The 24,547-nt window shown below is 37.7% G+C and overlaps 1 protein-coding gene across 1 annotated transcript in view; it reads left to right on the forward strand.

Annotated features, from left to right (window-relative positions):
- The window catches only part of ncam1b (neural cell adhesion molecule 1b), a 115,916-nt gene that overhangs the window by 60,570 nt on the left and 30,799 nt on the right, over positions 1 to 24,547 (forward strand). Inside the window, exons 6-8 of the mRNA XM_088012054.1 lie at positions 863 to 980; positions 7,357 to 7,517; positions 9,725 to 9,867. Coding sequence (XP_087868180.1) covers positions 863 to 980; positions 7,357 to 7,517; positions 9,725 to 9,867 — 422 coding nt within the window. The remainder of the gene's footprint in view (positions 1 to 862; positions 981 to 7,356; positions 7,518 to 9,724; positions 9,868 to 24,547) is intronic.

Genomic DNA, 24,547 nt, shown 5'->3' on the forward strand with positions numbered 1-24,547 from the left:
GTGACTGTTTCGGTCTCGGATTCTGCTATAGTTTTTTTTTTTTTTTTTACATGTACAACAGTCAAATGTTTAGAGCTGCACACTCTTAATGGGTTCATACGTCACATTCCACTCTTATTGGCAAGTCTGGTGAAGATGTGTCAAAAGCTTAAGGCTGTATTAATCTTACACTGCAGTAGCATAGCGGTGAAAGCTGCAGACAAATCCAGAGTGTTGGGTTTCTCTTTTCCTATCATACTTCAGGTCAACCTTACGGTTTTCTAAAGTATGGGGACTGTGAGGTAGCCCTGAAAGAATGCTGATTTTGTGTTGAGTGAATCGTTTCTGTATTGATTTGGCCTGGTGTTTTAGTATCATTGTTCATAAAAACCAAATTATATTTCCTGTTTTCTTGTAGAGTCCACCACATTTTTATTTAGGTATTTCGATGGCTTCTCAACTAGTTTCCTAGGGCCGATTTAAGTTTTCGCATCCACCTGAATAATGTGCAGTTGTGCCACTGGGACTAGCCAAACTGTGACTTATAGTCCAGAAAATATGGTAATTGAAAAAGGCTTCTTTTCAATGCTGCTAACGATTCCTAAAAGGAATCTGTGGCACCAGCATAAAAATGACGGTTATCATTAATGTATGTACTCCAAATAAAGTTTGAAGTTTTAAAAAATTTATTCTATGTGAGATTATACTGCTGCAATAAAAGATTTTTATTTCAGTGCTTTTTAAACATCTTCACTGAGGGTGCTAATTAATAGTAATGTGTTATATTTTAATCTCTCTCTATGTCTATTGATAACTTGTAAATGTACCTATCTCCATGTTTTATTTTTTTCCTTGTTTAACCATTTCTCTTTGTCTATATTAGTGCTCCCAACCATCAGAATATGGCAGTCAGAAGTCAACGCCACAGCAGAGGTTGCACAACCTGCCATTCTGACTTGTGCTGTTGATGGCTACCCTGAACCCATGGTGACCTGGATAAGGTAAACCTCTCTGACTCGTAGAGACATTTGCCAGATTTTTACACAATTCAGTTATTGCTGTTGTGAAAAGTAATTTTATGAGGCACGAAAATGCTTAATTAACATAAGCATGCATATAGGAATAATGTATCTTTTGCACTTTTTGAACAGAGACAGACCTATTTTCAAGGAAAATAAAGTTATGTAAAAGAAAAAAAATATCTTTACATTTTTTAAAAAATTGTTTATCAAATAAAATAAGTCTAAGTCTAAATGTGAGTCATAGCCTTCTCAGTCAATGGAAATACATTCCCGGCACTACATCAGCCTTATTCTAATTTGTTGTCCAGTTTTTGTATTGCATATTTATTTTGCTATTTTGATTTTTTAATATTTGGTGACAAGCGCCAAATCTTTGTTTGGGCTTCTTCACCTTAATCTTTAGCCTCCTCCAGAGATTCTTTCAGATTGAAATTGGAGTTCCAAAACATTAATATTACTTCCAGAAGACATGTTAAAATGAAAAAATCACTTTAGACCTGATTCTTAAAGGATCTGAATATTTGTGGTCTAGACTGGAATTCATGAATCGGAAAACATCAGCAAATGCTTCTCATTGCACAGGCAGACACAGACGCCTAGCGTTAGCTTTAGCAAAAGGTTTCTGTAATGTCATGGTTCTGTTCTCATGTTGAGAAAAATTTGCCATCTATTACATTTACAGCGTATTACTTTGCAAATTAGTCCAAAACAAAAGTAAATTTGTACGCCGGCCTGCTTTGAATCGTTGATTTCACCTGGTGACAAAGCTGTGATTACTTTTTGTCAGCAGCATTAATATGTATTTTATGTTTAAAGGCAATTCATGTCATAGTTTAAGACATTTTCCAATGAGCCAAAACAATTAAAACATAATATAATCAAAGTCTGTCCAAAATGTCAACGCAGCTCAGTTAGACGTTTGTTGAATATTTATCGTAAAGTTGACAGAAAAAGGAATAATGATTTATTCAAAGAGCACAACACATCATTCCCACTGTGTGGTTTGGATCTAGGTTGCTACTTCGTTATGCCAGTCATTTAAAACGGTACCGGGCTGCTGATGCATAACAGTGAAGTAAAAGCCGGCAGCAACAAACTAATGAGGCAGGGCTAATCAAAAATAATGAGCTGTGTGAATTGTACGTGTTCAAAAACGGTATGAGTTGATATCATCAATACATATATTTACCTATATATAAAGTTTACATCTTAAGATTTTCCCACAAGTTCATCAAGTGGTTTGTGTGAGATTAGCATCACCTTCTGCATTTAAGATGCTAATTCAGCTTAAGATTTAGTGAAAACATTCTCGTTATCTGGGATGTTATTCATATAGCAGAACTGCTCAATAAATGCAGTATTAATCATTACTAGAGCCCAATATTCCATACATAGCATAAATTGAATGACATGTAGCACTAAAAATTCCACATTTGAGTTAAAGCCTGACTGAACCTAGGCATAAAAACATTGTTTCTGTGTGCAAGACACTTCAGCTTATTAGTGATGTTCTGCAGACTGATTTATTCATTGCAGTAGGAAACTTAATCACAGGGTAACAAAGGTAAACTGAAACCTGAGGAGCTGCTTGTCAACAATAGCCACATTATCTGTGTATATGAATACAGCCATTGACAGGCTCCTGCTTTGTTAAACTGTTTCCATTCATCTTGTTTCCAAGACAGCAGATAATTACAGACAATTTAGATCCGGGGTCACAAAGTTTAAACAGCCCAAGAAACACTGTTAGACTTGGCTTTCTGGGTTTTATTGATAGATTCGGTTTATCCTAGCTCTGTTAGAGAGGGGTGATGTCTTATTAAACACTTCACTGAAAGACAAAACAAGCTTTCAGACACTGACAAATAGAAGGTTAGAAAACAACACTTCTTTTAGATTGCTAGTGTTTGGGACAAAGGATGTGTTCTCTATTATGACAAGATAGAAATTAAACCGACTTTCGAATAAAGCTGAATGTATACACCATGGATTACATAGAAAACTGGCCTATTTGGTTTCATAAGCTGTTCATGTTGCATGGAAAAAGTTTAATTCAGATAAAGATTTGAGAGCCTTTCCTTCATTGTGAGCACTCCAGAGTGGTGTGCTATTCCCTTGAAAATCTGAGCTGCTAATTGAATGAGATGTTTTCAGCTCTGGGGGGAATCCAAACAAAGTGCTAGGGGTGTTTTGGCCAGTACTTTGCAGACCAAAACATTTGCACTTAAGCAAAGTAAATCAAAGATTTCTAATCAACTATCAACTCTGACATGTTTGTCATTTGGGAAATTACAACTTAATTTGAAGAAATGTCAAAATTCATAAAGAGGATATAGCAACTTTTACACATTTTCATTTCAGTTGTATTCCCAATTGTTGCTCATTAAAGTTATATTCATTTCCATGTTGGAAAATGAGAAATATGTAGGGGTCAAAAAGAGCACAAAGCAGCTGAAAGTTGCAGAAGAATGACACCAAACGACAACGTCAATGTTTAACATTGTTCAACCCAGATTGATCTGGTCACAGTGGAGCAAATGATTTCAGAAAATGAAGGTTTATGCTGTCATTTTATCAGGAGAATAGTTTTCTGAGAGCATTAGTTTGGAGACCTAGCCTTGCCATTACCTTCCTACGCAATTCTGCTCGATTCTCTTCTCCTTTCAGTGCTTCGTGTTGGATTTGTCCCAATGAGCTCGATTTCTAAGGATGCATTTCATCCTGGCCAGTAGGCAAACAGAAGGAGGAGTTGTGACGTGGAGTTTTTGCTCTGTTTTTGAATTGTAGTCTGCCTATTGTAGTTGGTTAAAGTGAATGACATTCAGTTCATGTTGGTCATGCCTAAAATCTTGAGTAGTTAAAGCTTCATAGCGTAGCTTCCTTCGTGATCAAGCATTTGCATTACATAAATCGTGACCAAATATTAGTGCTCAGGTAAAATCTTATCCAATCATTTAAAACTTCAACTGTGTCCACGTCTCCAGCTGTTCCAATAGCCGAGGGTCCAGACCCTCTGGATGATGCGAAACTTAGAACAGGCTATACTAGACCCAACTAACTGGTTTGGTACTACACCACAGACTTCCACTTGCTCTGCGGTTAACAGAGTCTGTTTGTACATGGGAATGATCCCTTGTGGAAAAGTCAAAACTTTGTTTCAAAACCCAAAAACTCTGCCAGCATTCAGGTTATGTGGAGTGATAAAATTATTATTAGGCACCTTTCACTGATGAACAGATGATACTTTAATGCCTGCTCCAGTTCTGACCTGCACTGTTACTCTGACGTGACCTGGCATCGGCTCTCCCTGTTCTCACTGCAGCTGTCACCAAATTAGCATACTTTATATTAGACAGAGAATGTGTACATTTAACTCTTCCACTCATCATTTTGTTTCATTTGTTAATGTTTGCAGAACAGGACAGTAATTTAACTGGGAAAATCTTATTATTTTAATGTCACTCAATCTGTCTGGAGTCAGTTTTGTCACAGCATTTGCTCTAAAAACTCCCTTTACACTAATGCTTGATGGTAAAATATGAAAATATGCAGCAGTCAGACGCGCACTTCTTTATTGGGCTGAAACACGGAAGGAAATTAGTCCCAGCTGAAGCTAATTATTATGAATACACATACAGGATGATGGTTATTAGATAGCGGTTATTGATTGAATCTGCCTACATCACCAGATGTCTGGTACTGACAACAAATAAAAAGTCAAAACCACTAAAAAAAGACATCCATGCTACTAAGCAACACCCACGTCTCAGAAGCTGACTGTAAATGCATTCTATATTCTGTTTTTTTTTTTTTTTTAATGTAAGCTTAAATAGTGCAGTAAAATTACTGGTTGGTATTTTAACCATGTGGAGGTGGACTGACACGTGTCAGCTTTACCTCGTCCACCCCTTAGATGCAGCTAGTTTTTTGCCAAAAGCAACATAGCAAAATAGAAAACCAATACGACATGCCATCACCTCGATAAAAGGAAAAAAAAGAGGGGTCATGTACCCGTTGTGACTAAATTCCCACAATCTTGCAATCCTGCAAGAGACACATTCAAAGGATGAAAAACAACTCAGAAAGAACTGCCTTAGTGCAATCTGGCAAATCAAGGAAAGACTTGAATTGATTTTACTTTGCGCAACATTACAGTGCAATGTGTGTTCATGTAATGAAGCATTGTACAGAGGAGTATCACAGCCTAACAGGATCCAAGCAGCACAATTCTTTAAGCTGCTCAGATAACACAAATTAAATAGAGCTGCATATCATTTTTGGCTACATGCCTCAATTATGTCCAAGGTATTTCTCTCAAAGTATACTTCACTCCCAGCTGTTGAAGTGTGTGCGCTCCAGAGGAAACCTGCCATCTGTTAGACAAGGATGTTACTTCCTGAACAAACTCGACATAAAGTTTGATTCCCTTTTTCACTTGGAAAATGTAATTTGTTAGTAAAGAGCCTCTACTAACAAGACTGTGGTTTTAAACTATTGGGTGCATTTTACCTTTCGTCGTAGTTCAGATTTGTAGCTTCTTTTTAAACATACTGTAGATGGAAAATGTGCTTTGAGAGCAAGTTGTAAAATGATGAAGGAACAGAATGTATTGTTTAATATTTTCAGAGAATTTGTGCGTGAGCTTTAGGTGGGCTGAAATGTCAACATTAATCATTTGAGTTTGTGATTGTTTGCCGAGAGTGCTTGTGGAGCTTAACAACCAATAGATCCAGCCTACCACTTACTGGAGTTTGCTTCTCTTTTCATCACTTTAGTTCATGTTCAAGTTCATGCTTTTTTTGCTTTTTAGCTGCTGCTCTGATTGGTGAATGTTATTTTAACGCTGTTCTAGCAGAAAAGCATCAAAGCCACACATAAGAAAATCTGATAGAACGCTTTCAGAGAGGATACTTTTCACTAGCTCATATTTATACAGTTGGCAATTTACTTTTTTCATGTTCCCTGTGTTAAAGTGTCATAATTAGGAGTTGTGAAAGCTTTTAGTTCTCTATGCTATATGCTAAAATGTGATTTTGGAAAACTGGATCACTTTTTCTTGTCAAATCCAGATGAAATTCATGTATGCACTCAAAATGATAACAATAGAGATAATAAAAATCCACAAAAAGGTTAGGGTGCTTGACATTTTCACTACACTGCAAGTCAGCTGGCTGATAAAAGCTATAACACTTTCCAGTTGTTTACAGCAAAGACTAATTTAGCTGTTTGGAAATGTTTCCTGTTAAAAAAAAAAAAAATCACAGACAGCAAAGGTGTGAAACTTCACTCATCAGTCTTAAACTGTTTTAAAACTAAAGTTGGTATGTTGTTTTTTTTAAACATTTTCATTGAGCAGTCGACTACAGAGAGGCACTATCTACTAATTTAGAAGACTGTATCAACCGAGGTTCCACCATCATCAGTGTTTTGTATTATCTTAGCAGCTGCAGCAGTGATTTTTAATTTTCAGTTTTAAATAAAAGCAATTAGATCATGGCTTACGTTTCTGTTTTCCCTTTTGGTTTAAATACTGTGATACTGGGATATTTTCTCAATTAATTTTTTTCTCACACCACACCCTAGCTATTCCACATGCTCCACTGGTAGATGTAAACACCTCTCACCCGTCTAGCTAGAATAATGTATAATGTCCTCATAATGCTCGCCTTTAGTCTTTGCAGAAAAATTTGCAGGGTGTTAAAAAGTAGGCTAGTATCACAGTCAGACAACAACCCAGAAAGTGATGAAAGACTCGTACTTCAGTCAGTCCGATTCCCCAGAAAATGGGTTCAGTGACCCAGACCAGCTTTCTTACTCCTGCTGAGATAGACGGGCTCACCATTCTGAACCCCACCTGTCACCACCTGGGTGCTGACAGTCTTTAAAAACCACATAGACAACAGGCTGCTAAAAAATTTTAAATTATCCATTTTTTTTTTCTTTTTAAATTTACCATCTTATTAAAGCATCAGCGTCCACTCAGGATGGAAGCTCCATGTTGACTTCCTTTAGCTACTAATTTACCAACAATTCTCATTAGTAATACAGCAAAGCTGAAATATGACTTGGATCCAGTGAAGAACCGACAATAAATTGGGATCAAAGGTGTCAAACGGCTTGCAGAAGAAAAATGTGCTGCTGTACAAAAAGAACACATTCTGTGTCAGATGTTCAGCTTTCACATCTTCTCTCTTCATCGTCGCTTTTGTACTTTATCTCCTGACCTTTCTCACTTTTTTCCCAGGTGGGTTTAAGAACTACTACACGCTTTCGACAGAGCACCGCAAAGAGGTCAGAAGAGTGGTGTTGGGATTGACTGGCGTCAGTGTTTTAACACTTTGTGCGTTATCAACAGGAACGGAGTAGAACTCAGAGACGAGGAGAAGTACGGCTTTAATGAAGATGGCTCCGAAATGACTATAATGGATGTAACCAAGCTGGACGAAGGAGAGTACACGTGCGTCGCCAAGAACAAGGCTGGGGAGAGCGAGAAGGAACTCAGCCTGAGAGTGTTTGGTAAGACAGATTGTTTTCTAGAAAGTACGTGGACTAGTGACAGGATGAAAGGTTCCAAGTGAGTGGGAATTTTAAATTATATACATATATAACCCACATATGAGTGTGTACGTGTGGGGAGGAAGAACAATAGTACAGTTTGTGTCTGTTTTAAGTCGGAAAAGAATAAGGTGTTGTTTTTGTGTGGGTTGTCGTAGGGATAAAACCGAAGGAATTAGAGAGCAAGTCGAATGCGCTCGGTCTGAGTCTTGGAATGCGTTCGGCTTTTGTTTATTTACGCCCATTAGCTTGTTCCTGTCTCTATTTTGTCCTGTCACAACCGGATTTTCAATTCTCGTCAGTTAAAATTTAGAGTGGGCTGGCTGCTGCAATTTATTTTCCCTAAACAGAAGACTTGGCGTCTGTAATTTCTTCAGAGCAAACAATTATCTCAAAATGATTCAAGACATCAGTCAGATCACTGTTTGCCTCATTATTTCAAAGATTTTTCTCTCTCTCTCTCGCTGTCTTTGAAAGCTGTGGTTGCTTTACATCAGTGTGTGCAAAGCTGCAATCAAACGCTCCTTTGTGAGCATCCGTGTTGTTTTTAAGTACAAATCACAAATATGGATTTACAGAGTCCTTGGTTTACTTTTAACTCAACAGGAGTCCTTCATTATTCAATGAAAACTTTTACACTGTTTGATTTGATAATAATCCTTCATACAATGTGGAGCCGTTATGCAATACAGACCTTATAATAAGTCTCAAATGTAAGCAAGCATTACTGTACGTTCTTGATCTTTCTAGCTTTTCAACTTTATGTCAAGTTACAACTAAAAACTTCAATTTATGAAACTTCATAAATGACCGATACAAAGCAGTGTACAGTAGGGAGCTATAGGGAACATGATACAATGTTGTCAAATTGTATTTCTATTCAGCCCCTTTTTACTTTGCTACTCTTTAATAAAATCCAGTGGAATCAGCTGCCTTTGTACTTTGTAAGTCTTTAGGTGACTTATAAACATTGCAACATTATTGATCTTGTAACAAGAGCAATAATGGAAAAGTTTAGAACAAAGCATGACCGTTCTTGTCTGTTGCTAGACTTTAAAATGATTTTTCCACAAATGCAGTCAATCTAGTCTGACTGAGGTCAGACTAGATTGACTGACTGACTGAGGTCAGACTAGATTGACCTCTAGCGAATCTAGAGGTCAATCTTCTGTTGAAGAGTTGTCTCTTTAAGAGAAGTATAAAACTGTTGAAGAGACAACTCTAAAGACTTGCTACTGTACTTGTAGCAAAAGCTGTTATCACAGCAAATGCACATAATACTTTTCAGTTTTTTCATTTCTTAAAACTTCAAGCATTTATCAATTTTAGTTCCCTTTACAATCCTACACCACTTTGTGTTGACCAATCATAAAATCCCACTGAAAGACAATGAAGTTTGTGGTTGCAATGTGACAAAGTGAAAAACTATACCGTTTCTGAAAACACAATTATTATGTTTTAAACATTTAAAGAAGTATATTCTAAAAACATTTACCGTAACAGAAAATGGAAAACTTTCTCTGAGGATCTCTGTTTTTCTGTTTGTTTGTTTTTTGGCCATCATGAATAAGTTTACTAGAGGCCTGGATTCACTGTGAGTTTTATTGATGTGTTTAGAAGTAAGGTAGTATATAGAATAGCTGGAGCCAGACATTATACTTAGATGTATTCAGAATTCCAAACCAATAGCAAATGCAGACAAAGAAAGACTTGGTATTATTTTAATAAGACTGCATTTAAAATTGGAAATAAAACAGTTTGAGCTCCTACAATCCCTGAATAAATACAATTAGAACTGAAGTAGCTCTTGGTTTGCATTATTTAACCATGATTCATTCTCTTTTTTTTTTGTCTGTTCTCTTAAGCAAAAGATTAAATGTTTTACTTGGAAGGATAATCCCATTTCCACTATTAAATGCAGTAGTTTGGTTTTGTGCTGTATTTTCAGGGGGACTGTACATTTAAATTCAGACATTTATTCCACTGCTGCACATGGACAATATCCAACTTATTTTTGTTTCAATTTTTAAAAAAATCTTTACATTTTTCAGCTACTTTTTAATTCCTGCTCCCTACTATCAAGTGTATTACATTGCTCTGTTTATTTATGCTGCAAATCACCCAGCTAAAATCTGCGGGTGTTAACCGTAAGGTTTATTTATCTGCAGTTAAACCGAAGATCACATACATAGTGAACCGGACCGCTTCAGAGACGGAAGAGCAGGTAACTGTGACTTGTGAAGCATCTGGAGATCCGACTCCAACCATCAGCTGGAGCTACGGTGAGCAAGTCTTCACCGAAGGAGACCAGGTAAAGTCAGATTTGATTTAACTTAAATCCACCATAATTTTAATAAGTGAGCCAACAATTAAACATGGGGAAATAAAACATTTAGTCTATCTAGTGTAGTCTGTTTTGAATGTTTTAGCTTTGTGCATCCTATGTGCTTTCCAATGTGAACAGAATTATGAAAAATGCATATTTACCTTCTTTAGCATACTTTATTTTTGATGGATTATGTAGAATTGGAACATTGAGCGGTAACCACCAGGGAGAAACACAAACCTGTGGGCAACAGGTGTTTTCAGAAGAAGAATTGAGTACCTTTAACCTACTTTCAAATGATGTATTGATTTGGTGCAGATGGGGGACTTTGAAATTCATTACAGGGTTCTTTCACAGGGTTTAAATCTTGTTCACTGGCTTTTTAAATCTTAAATCAGTAGCTAGTTTTGAATGGCCCAGTGCATTGTTTGGTGAAACTCAGTGCCTTTATAATACCTGGCAAAAAAGTATTCATACCTCTTGAACATTTTTTTGCATCACAAACTTTAATGTTTATATTTCACACTTGGACCAACACAAAGCGGTGCATAATTGTGATGCAGAAACAGTATTTTGGAATTTTACAAATAAGAATCTGTTGCTTTCGTATTTATCTGTCTTTCTAAATAATTGCACGTTACATGGTGATCTTAGAGGTTTGTTGGAGAACTAGAAGCATCATGAAGACCAAGCAGCACTCCAGACAGGTCATGGAGGAAGTTGTGGAGAAATTTACAGCAGGGTTATTTCATAAATTAATAGCCTTAGCTTTGAAGATTGCACAAAGCTCTGTTCAGTTTTCTATGATTATGGGAAGAGTTTGGCTCAAACCTACCGAGACATGGCCATCCACCTATACTTACTGGCAGGGGAAGGAGGATTTTAATTGGAGAAGCTGTGAAGAGCTTGTAAATAACTCTGTACAAATCACCAGCTAAGGTGGGAGAATCTGTTGACAAGCACTTTGCAAATCTGGCCAAATCTGTGCAACAGAGGCGAGAAGTAAGTCATTGCTGAAAGGAAGTTGTGAAAAAGTCCTATTTGGAGTTGGCCACAAGCCGGCATAATGTGATAGGGAAGCTTTACTTTAGCAGGGTCAGAAAGGTTAGTCAGAGTTGATGGTGAGATAGGTGGAGCTATTAAATAGAATAAAACCTGTAAGAGGCTCAAAAAGACTTGAAGATTGGGCAGAGGTTGTTCATCATGCAATAGGAAAAGCCCGAACCCTAACCATACAGCTGCAATGGAAAAGATTAGATAAAAACATTGTGTTGTTACAATACTCTGCATGCCATCTAATTAAACTTGAGACTATTTACAAAGATCCATAAAAAGTTATAGTCTTGATATGGAAAGCTGTTCAAGACATTCTCCATAAGACTTGCTGCAAAATGAAGTTCCAGGAGGTAATGATTCAAGTGAATTGATTACAAACACACTTTCAACAACAGTGTTATTTTCCCAATAGCGTCATAACTGTGCACTGCTTTGTAATTCAACAAGAGTATGAATACTTCTGCAAGACTCTTTACATTTGAGACAAATGTCCCCCCAGTTGCAGGGAAAACAATCTGCTAAACTCAATTATACCACTCCCCAAAGTAAGCATGCCAATTAATGTGATTGAAATTAGTTTCTTATTTGCTACAATGAGCACTTGACTCAGCATATGTGTGTTTTGTACTTTCAATCACTATTGCCATTTTGTGCTCATGTCAGTGATTGAAATACTTTTCAATTATGGCGCTACGGTGTCGCCGGACATTCTCCCGCCATCTTTCAGACTCGTTTATGAGAGCCAGCTTCTTAATCTTTCATCACATCCTGAATCTCCTGAATGTTTTCATCTGTAATATTTTCCACATTATTACATGGCTAAACCATCAAAAGCAGCGAATACCCCCGTGGGGTATTCTCATACATCTATTGTCCACATGGCTTATTTCTTTCAAGGTGTTTGGTGACTCACTGCAGTCGAGAAATAAAGAAATAAATAAAAGGAAAAACGGGGGTTATATGCTCTAGAGATATGCTTCAGTTCATAGAGTAATTTTGGAGCCGGTCCATTACATACGCTACATTTTCTCCCTACAGGCACATCTAAACAGGATCTATCAGGTATGAAATCCGCGTAGCACAGAAATGTCCCGGAGTAGTGTGTAAAAATATGTCTTGAGCGACAACAAAAACTCTACTGAAACCCAATCGACCTTCTTTGTTTCAAAAAAACTCAGTTGCTTCTTGAAAATTTCCCCCCTCCACCTCAAAAACCTCCCCAAAGGGAATGATCTCATCAGGGTTCATGAAATTGATTTGACTGCTGCATGTTTTCCTAAATGTGGCCTGAAAACTTCACTGATCTTGTGATAGAAAGCACAGAGAGCTCGTTTCACAAGATCGAATGAAAATTTGTCGAATAATATATTTTTAAAAAAATAGAAAAAGAAGGGAAGACATCATTTCTGTGTTGCTTTCTTTTTGCTTGATCATTTTCAAACTTTCCATCACAGCATGAGGTTGCCTGGTCTCAAGCCGAGCTTGTTCTGTGTCGTTTTTCATAACAATGTAGATTGTCTTAACACAGATGTCGGTATCGCTTGAAAATCCTGATTTAAAGACGCTCCGATTAAAGTCTGTCTTTTAAAATATCAGCCCTTTACCACCTGCAAACGTACTTTAAAAAAATATTGGTTTTTAATCATGAAATCTGGTCACTTTCAAAAACCGGCAGCTTTGCATTATACCGTCCACACAAATGCAGCCACCTGTCAAGCCTGTTGGATATTTAAAAATACATACTTTGATCGGAGCCTCGCTCGGAAAGTGCAAAACACACTTCCACCATATGACGCACACCACGACGCACCTACACACCCCGCGCACATGGACGCGCCGCTGAGTAACGGCTCATACCTCGGTCCTGTTTTCCCCACAGTCAGGCTCCCAGGAGGAGCATGTGTGGAGAACGCGTCTCCCAGCTGGTGCATGTCCACGTCCTCAGCTGTCGCTGCTAGTTTGGCTTAGCTTCCCATCGTCTCACAGCGATAACGGACGAGGAGAGACTCATTACGGGCCGCGAATAATTCAGAGCTCGTGTCACAAAAGCGATCGTTTCGGCAGAGCTCTGCAGACAGTTTACTTTTTAAGTGTACGACGAACGTCGCCCTGTCCGTTTTGCATTTTGCGTCCGCCCGCGTCGGGCTTTCACATGACACATCAGCTGACAGCCAGCTGCGTGGTGGTGGCAGTGTGATTTGTGCTGTAGAGTACAGTATGCTTGGGTATCTTGTGGCATCTCTTCTCACAGCTGTCTTTTAAAAAAATAAATGATTAGCAGCCTTATTGAATCGCCTCTTTATAGGTCTGATAAAACAACCTATTCCTGTGGCGGGCTTTTGGCTGTATGAGGAAGCAGCTGCTAATTGTTTCGCTGTCCTGTTCAGTTTGTCCGTCCGATGTGTCTGTCTGTAATGACCATACAACAGCTGCATTTCATCTGGGATCAGTGCGACAAATGTTCCAAATGCCATTTGGGGCGAGCATGATGAAGTGACAGGAAGCATGTTTTCATTACCATAATCGAGGTGAGATTTTTCATTTTGGTCAGAGAACCAGCAAAGATCCTTGGCTGTGTTTTCAGATGTGTGATGCTGATTAATAACCTGAATTAATTAGCAGTTAATCTGAAAGTGTCTTTAGTTCTTTGGCGCTCTCTCTCTCTCTCTCTAACTGGTCAGATGCTGTCCGGTTGAAGAGTTGAACATCATTAGCATCCTGATCTAGCTTGTTGGAGAATATATTTTTCGTGGACATGTTGGTTAGTGAGCAGTTTTATACTTTTTTTGTGTTCCAACATGATTTGACAAAAACCTAACTGAGTCCAATTGTTACACTGTAGATGTTGCACTTTTTTCTTGTTTGGTGAACACTTAGCAACTACTCTGTGTAAAAGTAGGAATGTGCCAGTTTGATATTCTCACAGTACGATACCTTTGTGTAAAAAAAACTATTCAGTAAATCACAATGTTAAGCAATAATGTCGCCTCAAAGCTGTTTTTAATGTCTTTGACAATGTACTCTTTTCAGGTTTGAGTACAACAGCATACGGGTACATCTGCATAAATCACAAAAAATATTAAAAAGTTCCTTCATTTTGTGTATTGGCAATGCTTAGAACTAAGCGTTTTAAGTGTCTTCTTCTCTTAATTTTAAATAATTAGGTCTCAACTACTAATAAAATTGAGTTTTATCACAGAAATATGTGGTGAAGACTGCTGACATGGCAGTTGTCTGGACATTTCCAGGGAATTCAAGCCACTAAACAACCCAGCTGTTCAGTGTTCGGTCTCCTGAGCGTGTTAATGGAAAGTTTTGAGTAGAAACTTATTTGAATTTGGAAAAAAGTTGCACAAGCAACAGGGATAATCGCATGCTTAGGAGGCTGTGAAGCAAATCATATTCGGTAATTAAGGCTAGGCTTCATGGTTTTATTGTTATGCACTTTAATCACCTTATTTCAATGTTTTAAAGTGCTTTTTATGAATCAAATGAAAAGATTAATAAACTCTGGCAGTATATCACTTTCTGGAATTAATCTACATAATGTATAAGTTTCACTTTCCGAAGTACTAAAATAAAATAACTATGATAATATTCCAGTTCATTGAGATGCGCCTGTAGACCATAATTATTCTTTTGCGTTGGCATATTTAGATTTAAAGTATTATCTTTCAAAGTTTCCAAGAAGTTTTCAACATTTTGATGAAACGCAGCAATTATAAGGATTTGATTTCGGTATTTCTAAAGAAGATATTTTAATTGAATATTTGCAGAGATTCAAAGTAACTCGGCGTGCTGTATTTTGATCAAATGCGATTATAAAGGTAACACGTTGCATTGCTTAAATACAATTTCAACAGAATCCTCTATATCCTTTTCTTACCAGAAACAAAACATCTTGGTTGAATGCCAATGATTTAGAACTTAATCTGCCAGAGGCATGAATCATTTTGGGCTTAACTGTACCTAAAACCTGTGTAGACACAGCTTGCTTTATTAATAACTAATGCAATAAACAAAACAACTAATCTGTTGCATATTTATTGGAAGACTACCTGAATGCAAATCTGACATATAGTAAATGTGACACGTCTTCATTCAAGTCGCTTCCTTTTCTGCTTGGAATTCAAAGGTTAGCGAAAGAAACCAATGGTAACCCACTGGAGATGTAGGCGGGGAAAAAAAAGGATTGTCCCATAGCCATTTAAGAAGAAGCACAGTGTGAGAATTGAGGATTACTGTTGTTCTGTTCACTGAGTGAAAGAGGATAAAAGAACCATGTTAAAAAAAATAACCATGTGGACTTGTGGTAGTTTACCAGCTTAGTTACATTTCAGAGTTCAATCAGAGCTTATCTGAGGATAGTTTTGCTTTTGTTTATGCTGCTATCAAAGTTAAGTAGTAATATATTTATTAAAAGCAATTAAAAAAAAACTTTAATCAACTTCACTTGTAGTATTTGGGTCTCCCGATCCTTTGAAAGCTTTTGCTGCAAGTCATATTAGATAAGTACGCCTGTTTAATAACTGAAAAATGTAAATGGAGTTTTTATTCACGCTTTGTATATTATCTACATAATGAATGTTTTGGCTTATTTGAATACATATTAAACATTTTTCCTTGATGCCGTGTTTTCAAAGCATTCTGGGTCATAAAAGCGGAAAGATGCAGGGAAATTGCAATATTTATAAAACCTAAAAGCAAATAATAGCTATCAGTGCGTGACAGTCCGCTTTATGTCAGAAAAGGTTTATAAATAAATAAATAAATAAATATATATATATATTTTTTTTTTTTTGTTGCAAAATCAAGTTAAGCACTATGAATTAGTTCCTCGGCTTTTCAATTTTCAATTGCTTTTTTTTTTTGATGCTAAAAGACAAGTGAGGGGATTTTACAGTAGTAATATGTGTGAAGAAACTTGTTACGATTGAGTGTTTCCAGCTGGAACACAGGGCCGGACTGTTCCGGATCCTTGTTATTAACGTGTCAGGTCATGTGTGATGGAATGTGGCGTAAGGGTGGCTGCAGCTCATTTTGTCCTGAAACAATAGAAATGTTCCAAGGCTCAGCATATATAAATGGTTCAGGACAATGACAGAAAGCTTAATCAGATGTTTTAGATTAAAAAAACAAGAACACAGTCAAGGTTCTGTTAACGTGTCTAAATTATTTGCTCTAGTCGCTGTTTTCTTTTCCACCCGCTGACATTACAGTTTGAGTCAGAACAGAAGGAGGATTATTGTCTGTGGAACAACAATGGGCTGGAGGAGAAAAGAAAAATAAAAACCCTGATAACTCTCCTGGGTGCCAACAGCACATTGTTCTTGGTGTTTCCTCCGTGATGTGAATGCGGTAGGTGTCCTCTCCTTGTCCTTTTTCTGCCTCAGATAAGCACCCGTCACCAATACGACGGCGGCTGCTCGTCAGCTCGCTTACCGCTCACGCCGACGAAATGGCAACGTTCCACGCTGTCGAGTCGCTCGTTTTAATTGGGCAACCGCTCTTTGGCGACGCTCGGATAATACGCGGCCAAAATGCCGCACTTAATGATGAACGGTCAGCTTTGCATAAAACTCTTGCTCATAAGTATTTACTGTCTTTATCTTGGCAATGAGAAAAGGTGCTGATTGTCAAGGATATTAAAGGAATTAGCTAATGTAAAGCCGGTCGACTTTAAACACGCCGTAAGTCTTTTATAAGCCTTCTACCGAGGCACTAACGATGATGCAAAAGTGCTTTTAGATGTGAATATTGATGGTTTGATTCACTGTTTTGCCCCATTATTATTCCAGTAGATTGCTTCCATTTCCTCTTGCATTTTCTCGCCACTGCATCTGATGAAATAGCTGTTTATCACTCTGCTTGTTGCATCTAAATAATGTTTTTTTTTATATGTGTGTGTGTTCCTGCTTTGTAGGCCATCACATCTCATTGACATGCTTAACATTTTCTCGTCAGCATCACCACAGAGCATGCTGTCCACAAAGGTTTCTGTCTCGTGGAGTTCTTTCAGTGTTGTGATTTTAATTGGATGTAGCATGTTGTCTACACTGGTTCGAAAAGTCTGTGCTGTTTTTGAGACTTTATCCGCCGAGATGTGATACAACTCTGTGATTTATTGGATGTATGTTAGAGAAGTACGAAGATGCTGACCATCATGGAATTTGTGCATTGCAAAAAATTGAAAATTTGAAAACAGAAACGTCTAAAAAATGAACTTGGAGTCATAATTAACATCTTAATGGAAGGCTCAGAAAATATTGGTTGCACATGTGACTAAATTACTTTTTTTTGTTAGAAGCACTAGTGCTAAACATTTCATGTCTCTTCCCATGAATAAAGATGGCTGTTTATCTCTGTACAACAAGCAGAAAGAACAAACTCCAGTTAAATCTCCCACCTGTCGACTCCACTAGCTCCACCTGCAGCTGACACTAAGTCAGTTACCTTTCAGACAGATGCTTACAGTTTTCAGAATGGTCTGGTTTGACAGTTTAACTCGTTGCCACTTTGTCAATTTCTTTGAGCTAATAGGATTGCAGCCAGGTTCTGTCAAAACGTTAATACCCCTCTTTTCTGGCTGAAGTGGCTCGAGCCATTTATGTTCTTTCAAAAGCAACATTTCTTACTCCTTCAGAGGAAGGTTCTAAGAAATGTATTCCAGACAAATAGCTCTCAGAATCTTGCTAAAAATCATCAGTCTCTATACAGGGTGTTTTACATATTCCTGCTGCAGACTGGCGGCAACTCTTTTCATATTTGTTAATTTGTTAAAGAGAAGTATTTAAGTTTGTTAAATGTATTACTTGCCTTTTCAAACGACATGCTTTGTGCATCATAAGAAATTCAATCAGCTGTGAAAAGTTACTCATTAGCCCCATTTTAACATAAATGTACTTTGATTTTATTTCATGAAATAAAAACTAAATTTAATAATTAGACATGCAGTAGAGGTGGGCGACGTAGATTTAAAGTTTTATCACAATGTTTTGCGTTTTGTGTTACTATAGAGACAATAAAAACTATTTCTTTGTGCTTTTTTATGGAGCTACAGAACCACTTTAAAAAAAAGAACAAACACAAATACTGCTGTTGAAAAACATTCTCATTTCTAATACGATTCTTCAGAAAACATAAAAAACTGATTTGTATCACTAGGCTACCTACATTAAGCGCCTTTTGTTATATTTTCACATTTATTGTCATTTACTGACATTTTTATTGAACAAACAGAAGAGAAAATAGTAACGCTAACAATCCAGACAACATAGACTTTAAGTATAATGAATTGGAATTTATTGTGACAATGATAAATCAAAAGTCTTAGAATTTATCTCAATAAATGATAAACGATACGATAAGTGCCCACCACTAATCTACAAAATCAAAGTAGTTTTGAATGTACGTTATGTTATACCCGTTTGCTTTTTATAGAACAACACAAGTGTATGTGGTCAATTAGTTGGGCTGTTGGCAGTCCGCCTTATCTCTAATTTAAATAATGATGGGTAGCGTTGTTAGTTTTCACTCAGTTTTCTCAAACTCATAAAAGGAGGGGGAAATTACATGTTTTCTCAACCAGCTGACTGGCAGTGCACAGCCACTTCCCTTCTTCCCACACAGCTGGAGAAAACAACGCTCTCTGGCGTTGCCTTGAAAGCTTTAGAAATTATAGGAGCAGCTTTACAGAGAATGTTTAAGCTTTATAGCTGCTGAAAATATGTAAAATCCGTGCCAGATCTCAAAACAAATTAACTTTTTGAACAATTGCATTTAATTTCCCAAAGACGTGAGCACGTCAACCAAGTGGTGGTTCTTCAAAGTCGAAGAAAAACCTCTAAAGCAGCGTGGGCTATATTTCATTTTTAATTGTATCATTTACAAACAAAGAGAAAATATTTTGTTTTGCGGCTTAAATGCGTGACAAAGGGAGCTGTCATCCTTTTGTTCTTTGGAGAACAAAGCTTGTTACCAGGGGAGAAAAATGCTACTTGCAGAACTCTTGCAGGCACAGATTTATTTTCTGGAAGACCTTCCAATGAAATTGCCTTTTTTTCAATCCTTCATCGCTTATTGAAAAGCCCAAAAGTGTTGTTCGGTGACTTCAATGACAAGCTTGCTAACCGGTGTGCTTTGGTGCAGAGAAGAGGCTTTTAACAAATAAAGACAGCAGGAGTGGACTAAAATGGATTGCGAGTCGATAATTGCTGTATCTCCTTTACCAAAGAAGACCGTCCTATCTCTGTTGTTGCCTTGTAATTGAATCACATCCTTCTGATAAACCAAAGACCCTCTTATCTGGGAAAAAGAAGGCCTTTCATGATTCCAATAGACCTACCTTGTTTTGGTTTGCAAATGTCATAAAATTCACTAAATTCTCCAGTTAGAAAATTTCTGAAGAAAAAAAAAAGAAAAAAAAAGACAGCAGCTGCAGGCTTTAACGAAATCAGATATTCAGACCAGGCCACTTTGGATGCAAGGTAAATAATGTGGACACTTAATACTTGTATGCGATGTGCTGCATCCCATTCTGGAGAGGATGAGGATTACCTTCTAAGAATTGCTTTGCCTTCTGTCTGTTGTTTCTCTGTCCCCTGCAGGCATCATGGACTCGGCCTGAGCAGCACAAGGTATTCTAAATGCATGGCTTTTTCCTCCACCCATCCATCATTCACGTCAGGGAAGTCTAATTCAATTCCGAATGGATGCAGATCAAAATTCTTGATCAAATAAGGGTCAACGAGAGTATAAAGCGCTGAGAGTGATGCAGTAGAGAAAGTGGTGCTGGTGGGATTCTGTCCGTTTTGGCTTCACTTCTGCCAGTTCGACCGCAACATTTTTAGCACAGTCGTTGCTTTGGAAAAGTATTTATACACCTTCAATTCGCTCACGTTTTGGCTTGTTAGAATCACAAACTTTAGTGTGTTTTATCCAGACTTAATGTGATAAGCTAACACAGTGTAGGAAATAACTGGGACAAAATAGGAAATTTGTGTGTGTTTTTTTTAAATATATTGCTTAATGCCAAAAGAAGTTAAGTAATATAAAGTTTTTTTATATTACTTAAAGATTGTGTTTAACAAAATACAATCCCTATCTTGAAACATATTGGTGGCAGTATCATGCTGTGGAGGTTGGGTTTTTTTTCCGGCAGTGAACTCAGTTGGACTTAATGGAACGACGGCTAAAGCTAAAGCTAGCAACTGGAGTGTTATCTCAGATATTTGTTAAAAATTGAAAATAAAATTGAAATAAAATTATAAAATATTTGAACATTTTCCTATTATGTTCAATTTGTGCTTCCTGAGATCTATCACATAAAATCACAGTAAAATATAATTACCGTATTTTCCGCACTATAAGGTGCACCTAAAAACCTTCAATTTCCTCAAAAGCCGACAGGGTGCCTTATAATCTGGTGCGCCTTATATATGGACCAATATTGAGCCACAACAGGTCTAGCAACTACAGTAAGCAGCCGCCGACTTCATTTTCGCCCGTAGAAGAAGAAGCACCCGGTGCATGCTGGGATAGTTGTCAAAACGCTGGTTTGTTAATAAACTTTGACTAACCTATCTACCTACCGACCGTCTATAATCAGGTCGTCTGCAGGTCATTCAGCACCACGTTCTCCACGAACATGCTGTGCGCAAACGGAGAAGGATGACCATCGTCCGGCCACACCCCAGCCCAGTCGCAGAAGGCTCTCCTCGCTGACCGGAGTCGGACTGTTTTGTTGATATTCTTTATGTCAACAAAGTGGCTTTAGACTTTCATCCGGGGTGCTTCGACTAGGGTTACCAAGGGACCAGCCCCTATACATTTAAAGCCGGGTGGGGCGGGGGAAGAGAGACAGAGACTGCGGTGGCAGTGTGTCGGTTGGTCTGTGTTACCCAGAAAGCAGTTGGGCACAATATCGCAACACCAACACCGTGAGTGAAACAATGACTGGGGCAGCCTACTATATAAAATACTCGGAGACCAGTTCTTTCTTACTACACATCCACATTTGTAGAGTATGGAACAAATCGCGTTCAATACTGGACGGGTGGCAACCCTAACTGTACTGTCTATTCTATGCACCTTATGAAGTGGTGCGCCTTATATATGAAAAAAAGTTTTAAAATAGGCCATTCATTGAAGGTGCGCCTTATAATCCGGTGCGCATTATAGTGCGGAAAATACAGTAGGTTAGTGGTTTTAACATTACAAAATGTGTGAAAGTTAAAGGGATGTGAATACTTTTGCGAGGCACTTTACATAGTGGTTATTTCTTTTCAAATCTGTGATTTTTTCTTCTCAAACTCGAATCCTCAACATAGTTTTGTTCGGATATATCTGATGAATCAAATGCTGGATTTTTTTGCTAATTTTTTTTTTATGTCAGAAATGGCATTATTGCAGACATTCATGATCCAGAGGTAACCTCTCTCTTCCACATCTTTTCCTTTTCATGCAACTGCTCTAAATGTACATCTTCCAAAATTACTGCCATCCTCATGTAGTATGTAGATCAGACTTTCTTGGGTTGAAAAAGTTGAAATGAACAAAGGACCGCCAGTCAATAAAATTTAAAAATCGTCTGCAGAAAAGAGCAGCCCTCTGACGCTTACGTCTCCATCAAATATGTGTTCTCCATATGTGTGAAAATTAGTGAGAAAATCTCCGTCATTTCTGTGCCGTCCGCAGCGCCGAGTGAAACGATCAGAACTGCTTCAGATTCATCTTCTCTTTTTGCTAAGTGCGTCACTGATCCCCTGCTTTATGTGCAATGCTGAATATTAAAGTTACCACAGTTATTTATAATTTTACTTTGACATCAGTGCTGTACTTTCAGATCATTTTGGGTCCTGAAATAGGCTCGCTATTTTTACTTCCACAGATGTTTCAAATGAGGAGAATTTAGTATACTCTTGGAAATCAAATATGCGTTAATGCTCAGAGTTTGCAAATAATGTCAATATTTTGTCTGGTCAAATGTTAATATTGAATGCAATTTGACAGGTTCAATTTTTAGATATTTACAGTAACTGCACACCTCTGATGAGGGAGGGGGTTGCATCCCTCTTCAGGTGTGCAACCTGAACATGTTTGCGTCACCGATAAGTTGTGCAAAAAGTGACTGGATTTTTCTTTCTTTTTTTTTTTTTTTTCCCAGTACAAAAATGAATGACTCATCCTGGCCATCTGGATCCGTAATTAGGCAGTTATTCTAAAAAAATAAAACAGGAAACTCTAAGACCTGAAACAGTTCACCCCCAGTTACATAAGACTAAGAAAAATGGTCTCTTCCAGAAACAAATACACATGGCCGACGAACTGCAACAAGTTTATTCATATAGACACATACATTTGTCCGTAGTAAGCATATTTTAGTGAAATCTAAAAAAGACTTCCTGGTGGCCTTTTTGCAGCATGTGTGGTTTCTAGTCATGAGTTCTCTAGATTTCATTAATGGATGAGGCAATAATAATTTTCACTTTCCGACATAATGATATGCTTTTTTAGTTCACCTGCGCTCTGAGTTGATCAGTGTGTCTCTCTGCAAGACATCCAATTACAAATCACACAGGAGGGAAGGCTTGGAAGCACTGGGAGAATACTGAGTGTTCGTTTAATAAGCCGTGCAGGTGGAAGGTACATTTGTATGCCGGCCTATTTTATATTTGATGAGACATGAGTTTAACTTGTCCTGTATGTGGTGTCAATTTTATGCTCTGAGGTTCCTCAAAGTCGCTCTTTGGTTTGAGAAGAAGAATTATTACTTGTCATACTCTGCTGTCAGTTTGGCTTTATTAGTAAAGGATGCTAAAGTCTGTGTCTTTTCTCCACCATCTGATTTAGATTAATCTTTTTAAAAAGCTTTTGCTTTTCGTTAGAGATGTGCCGATCAGGTTTTTTCCTGCCGATTCTGATTCCGATCACGGCCGATCACCGATACCGATTACATAATTATTAATTTTTTAATCATAAGCATTACAGTATGTGGAAAAAGGAACCATGAATTCACCTTAATTTAGACAAAAACTTGTTTTTAATAACTTTTTCCAAGAAAAAAACAAAACAAAACAGGCATTGTGCAAATTGTACTGCTATCGCTAATACTATCTTTAACAGACTGAAAACATATGCAGGCTCTGAAGAGGTTAAATAATGCAAAGAGTCAAAATAAAACCTCTCAACATTGCCAGAAAATTCAAGTATAAAACTTAACATTCAAAGGCAAATACAGGATCCATTACAATAAACAATCCAGAGTTACTGAATGAAAACTTCCTGATAGCATGGCGGCTAGCTGGTTACTGCTAGTTCTGATTGGCTGTTTCTGACTGAGCGGAGTAATTATGCAGAACAGGGAGGAGGCAGAGGAGATCGATTATTTTTTCAGAGATTATCTGTCTCATGTTTGGACAGCGAAAGTTTTAATACGTATGTAAAATTTATTTTTTTAAGTTAGATGCTGCAGCTTTAAGCAGAGGTTCGGTGTGAGAGTCACTACCAGGTGGAGCAGAAGCGAAGCTCCGTCTGTGAAATATTACTACCTGTAGCGTAGCAGCGGTTCAACAGCGAGAGCAGAACCAGCGTCTTACATCGCAGCTCGAAGACTTAAATAATTTTGTTTAGCTTTCTGACCGTCACGCTAATCCGGGTGAGTATTTGTAGCTGTGCGCTGCTTTACCTGCTGTCTGATCCTCCATATGTCTTTTTTACTGCAATGAGCCTCGATGTAGCCAAACTCCATCAAGTATGGCATTGTTTTTATGCCATATTAGATTCGTCGTGTTGATGCATTTTGAAGTGTTTCACCCCACGTGCTTCAATTTTCTGCTGCAACACGCAAACTTCCCCATTCACTCAGTGCGTTATAGTTCCACATCGCTTTGGATTTGTTGCTGCGCGTTTGCGCAGTGTGAAGGAAAGAGGAGACCAGCTGCACAGGCAGGCTGCGAAATGAGATGCAGGTGGTGATCGGTTTGTGTGATCGGCAATAACAGACCGTGATCGGCGATCACCGATCATACACTTTTTCACGGTAATCGTCCGATTATGATCGGTAGCCGATCGATCGGCACACCTCTACTTTTCGTATAACATCTCAAGAAAGTTGTATGAAAAGTTAATTTATTCTAGTTGTTAAAAATCAAGCAGTGGAACATGCACAGTAAAGATGTATTACACACGGTGATGTATTTTATTATTATCCCAGAGATTCATAGTGGGCAAAATGTCTAAAGAGCAAGACATTTGAAAAAAGATGCAGATTCCAATTAAGCAAATGTTAATGGAAAATATTATGTACAATTCAAAGTGTTTTTTATATGATTAATAGCTTTTTCTTTTGCTTTAAAGTATTGTGTATCTTCCAGGCACATTCTGCCATTTTATAGTACAACCAAGAAGTTATTACAACCAAACAATTTCACGTTGTACAAGGTTTCCCCCAGAAAACCTGCTAAGCCGGGTGGTTGGTCGCTAGGCCAATCATTCATCCAGTGGCCTGCCATGTTTTTGAGTTAAAAAATGTTTAAAGTTGACAGGAAATTTGAAAATATTACTTGATAATTATGTGTTATTGAAAGATTGAAAGATTAATATCTGAACA

This window comes from Poecilia mexicana, unplaced genomic scaffold (assembly GCF_051168715.1).
Source record: "Poecilia mexicana isolate PSO_F unplaced genomic scaffold, ASM5116871v1 scaffold_13, whole genome shotgun sequence".
In the NCBI taxonomy this organism is placed as follows: domain Eukaryota; kingdom Metazoa; phylum Chordata; class Actinopteri; order Cyprinodontiformes; family Poeciliidae; genus Poecilia; species Poecilia mexicana.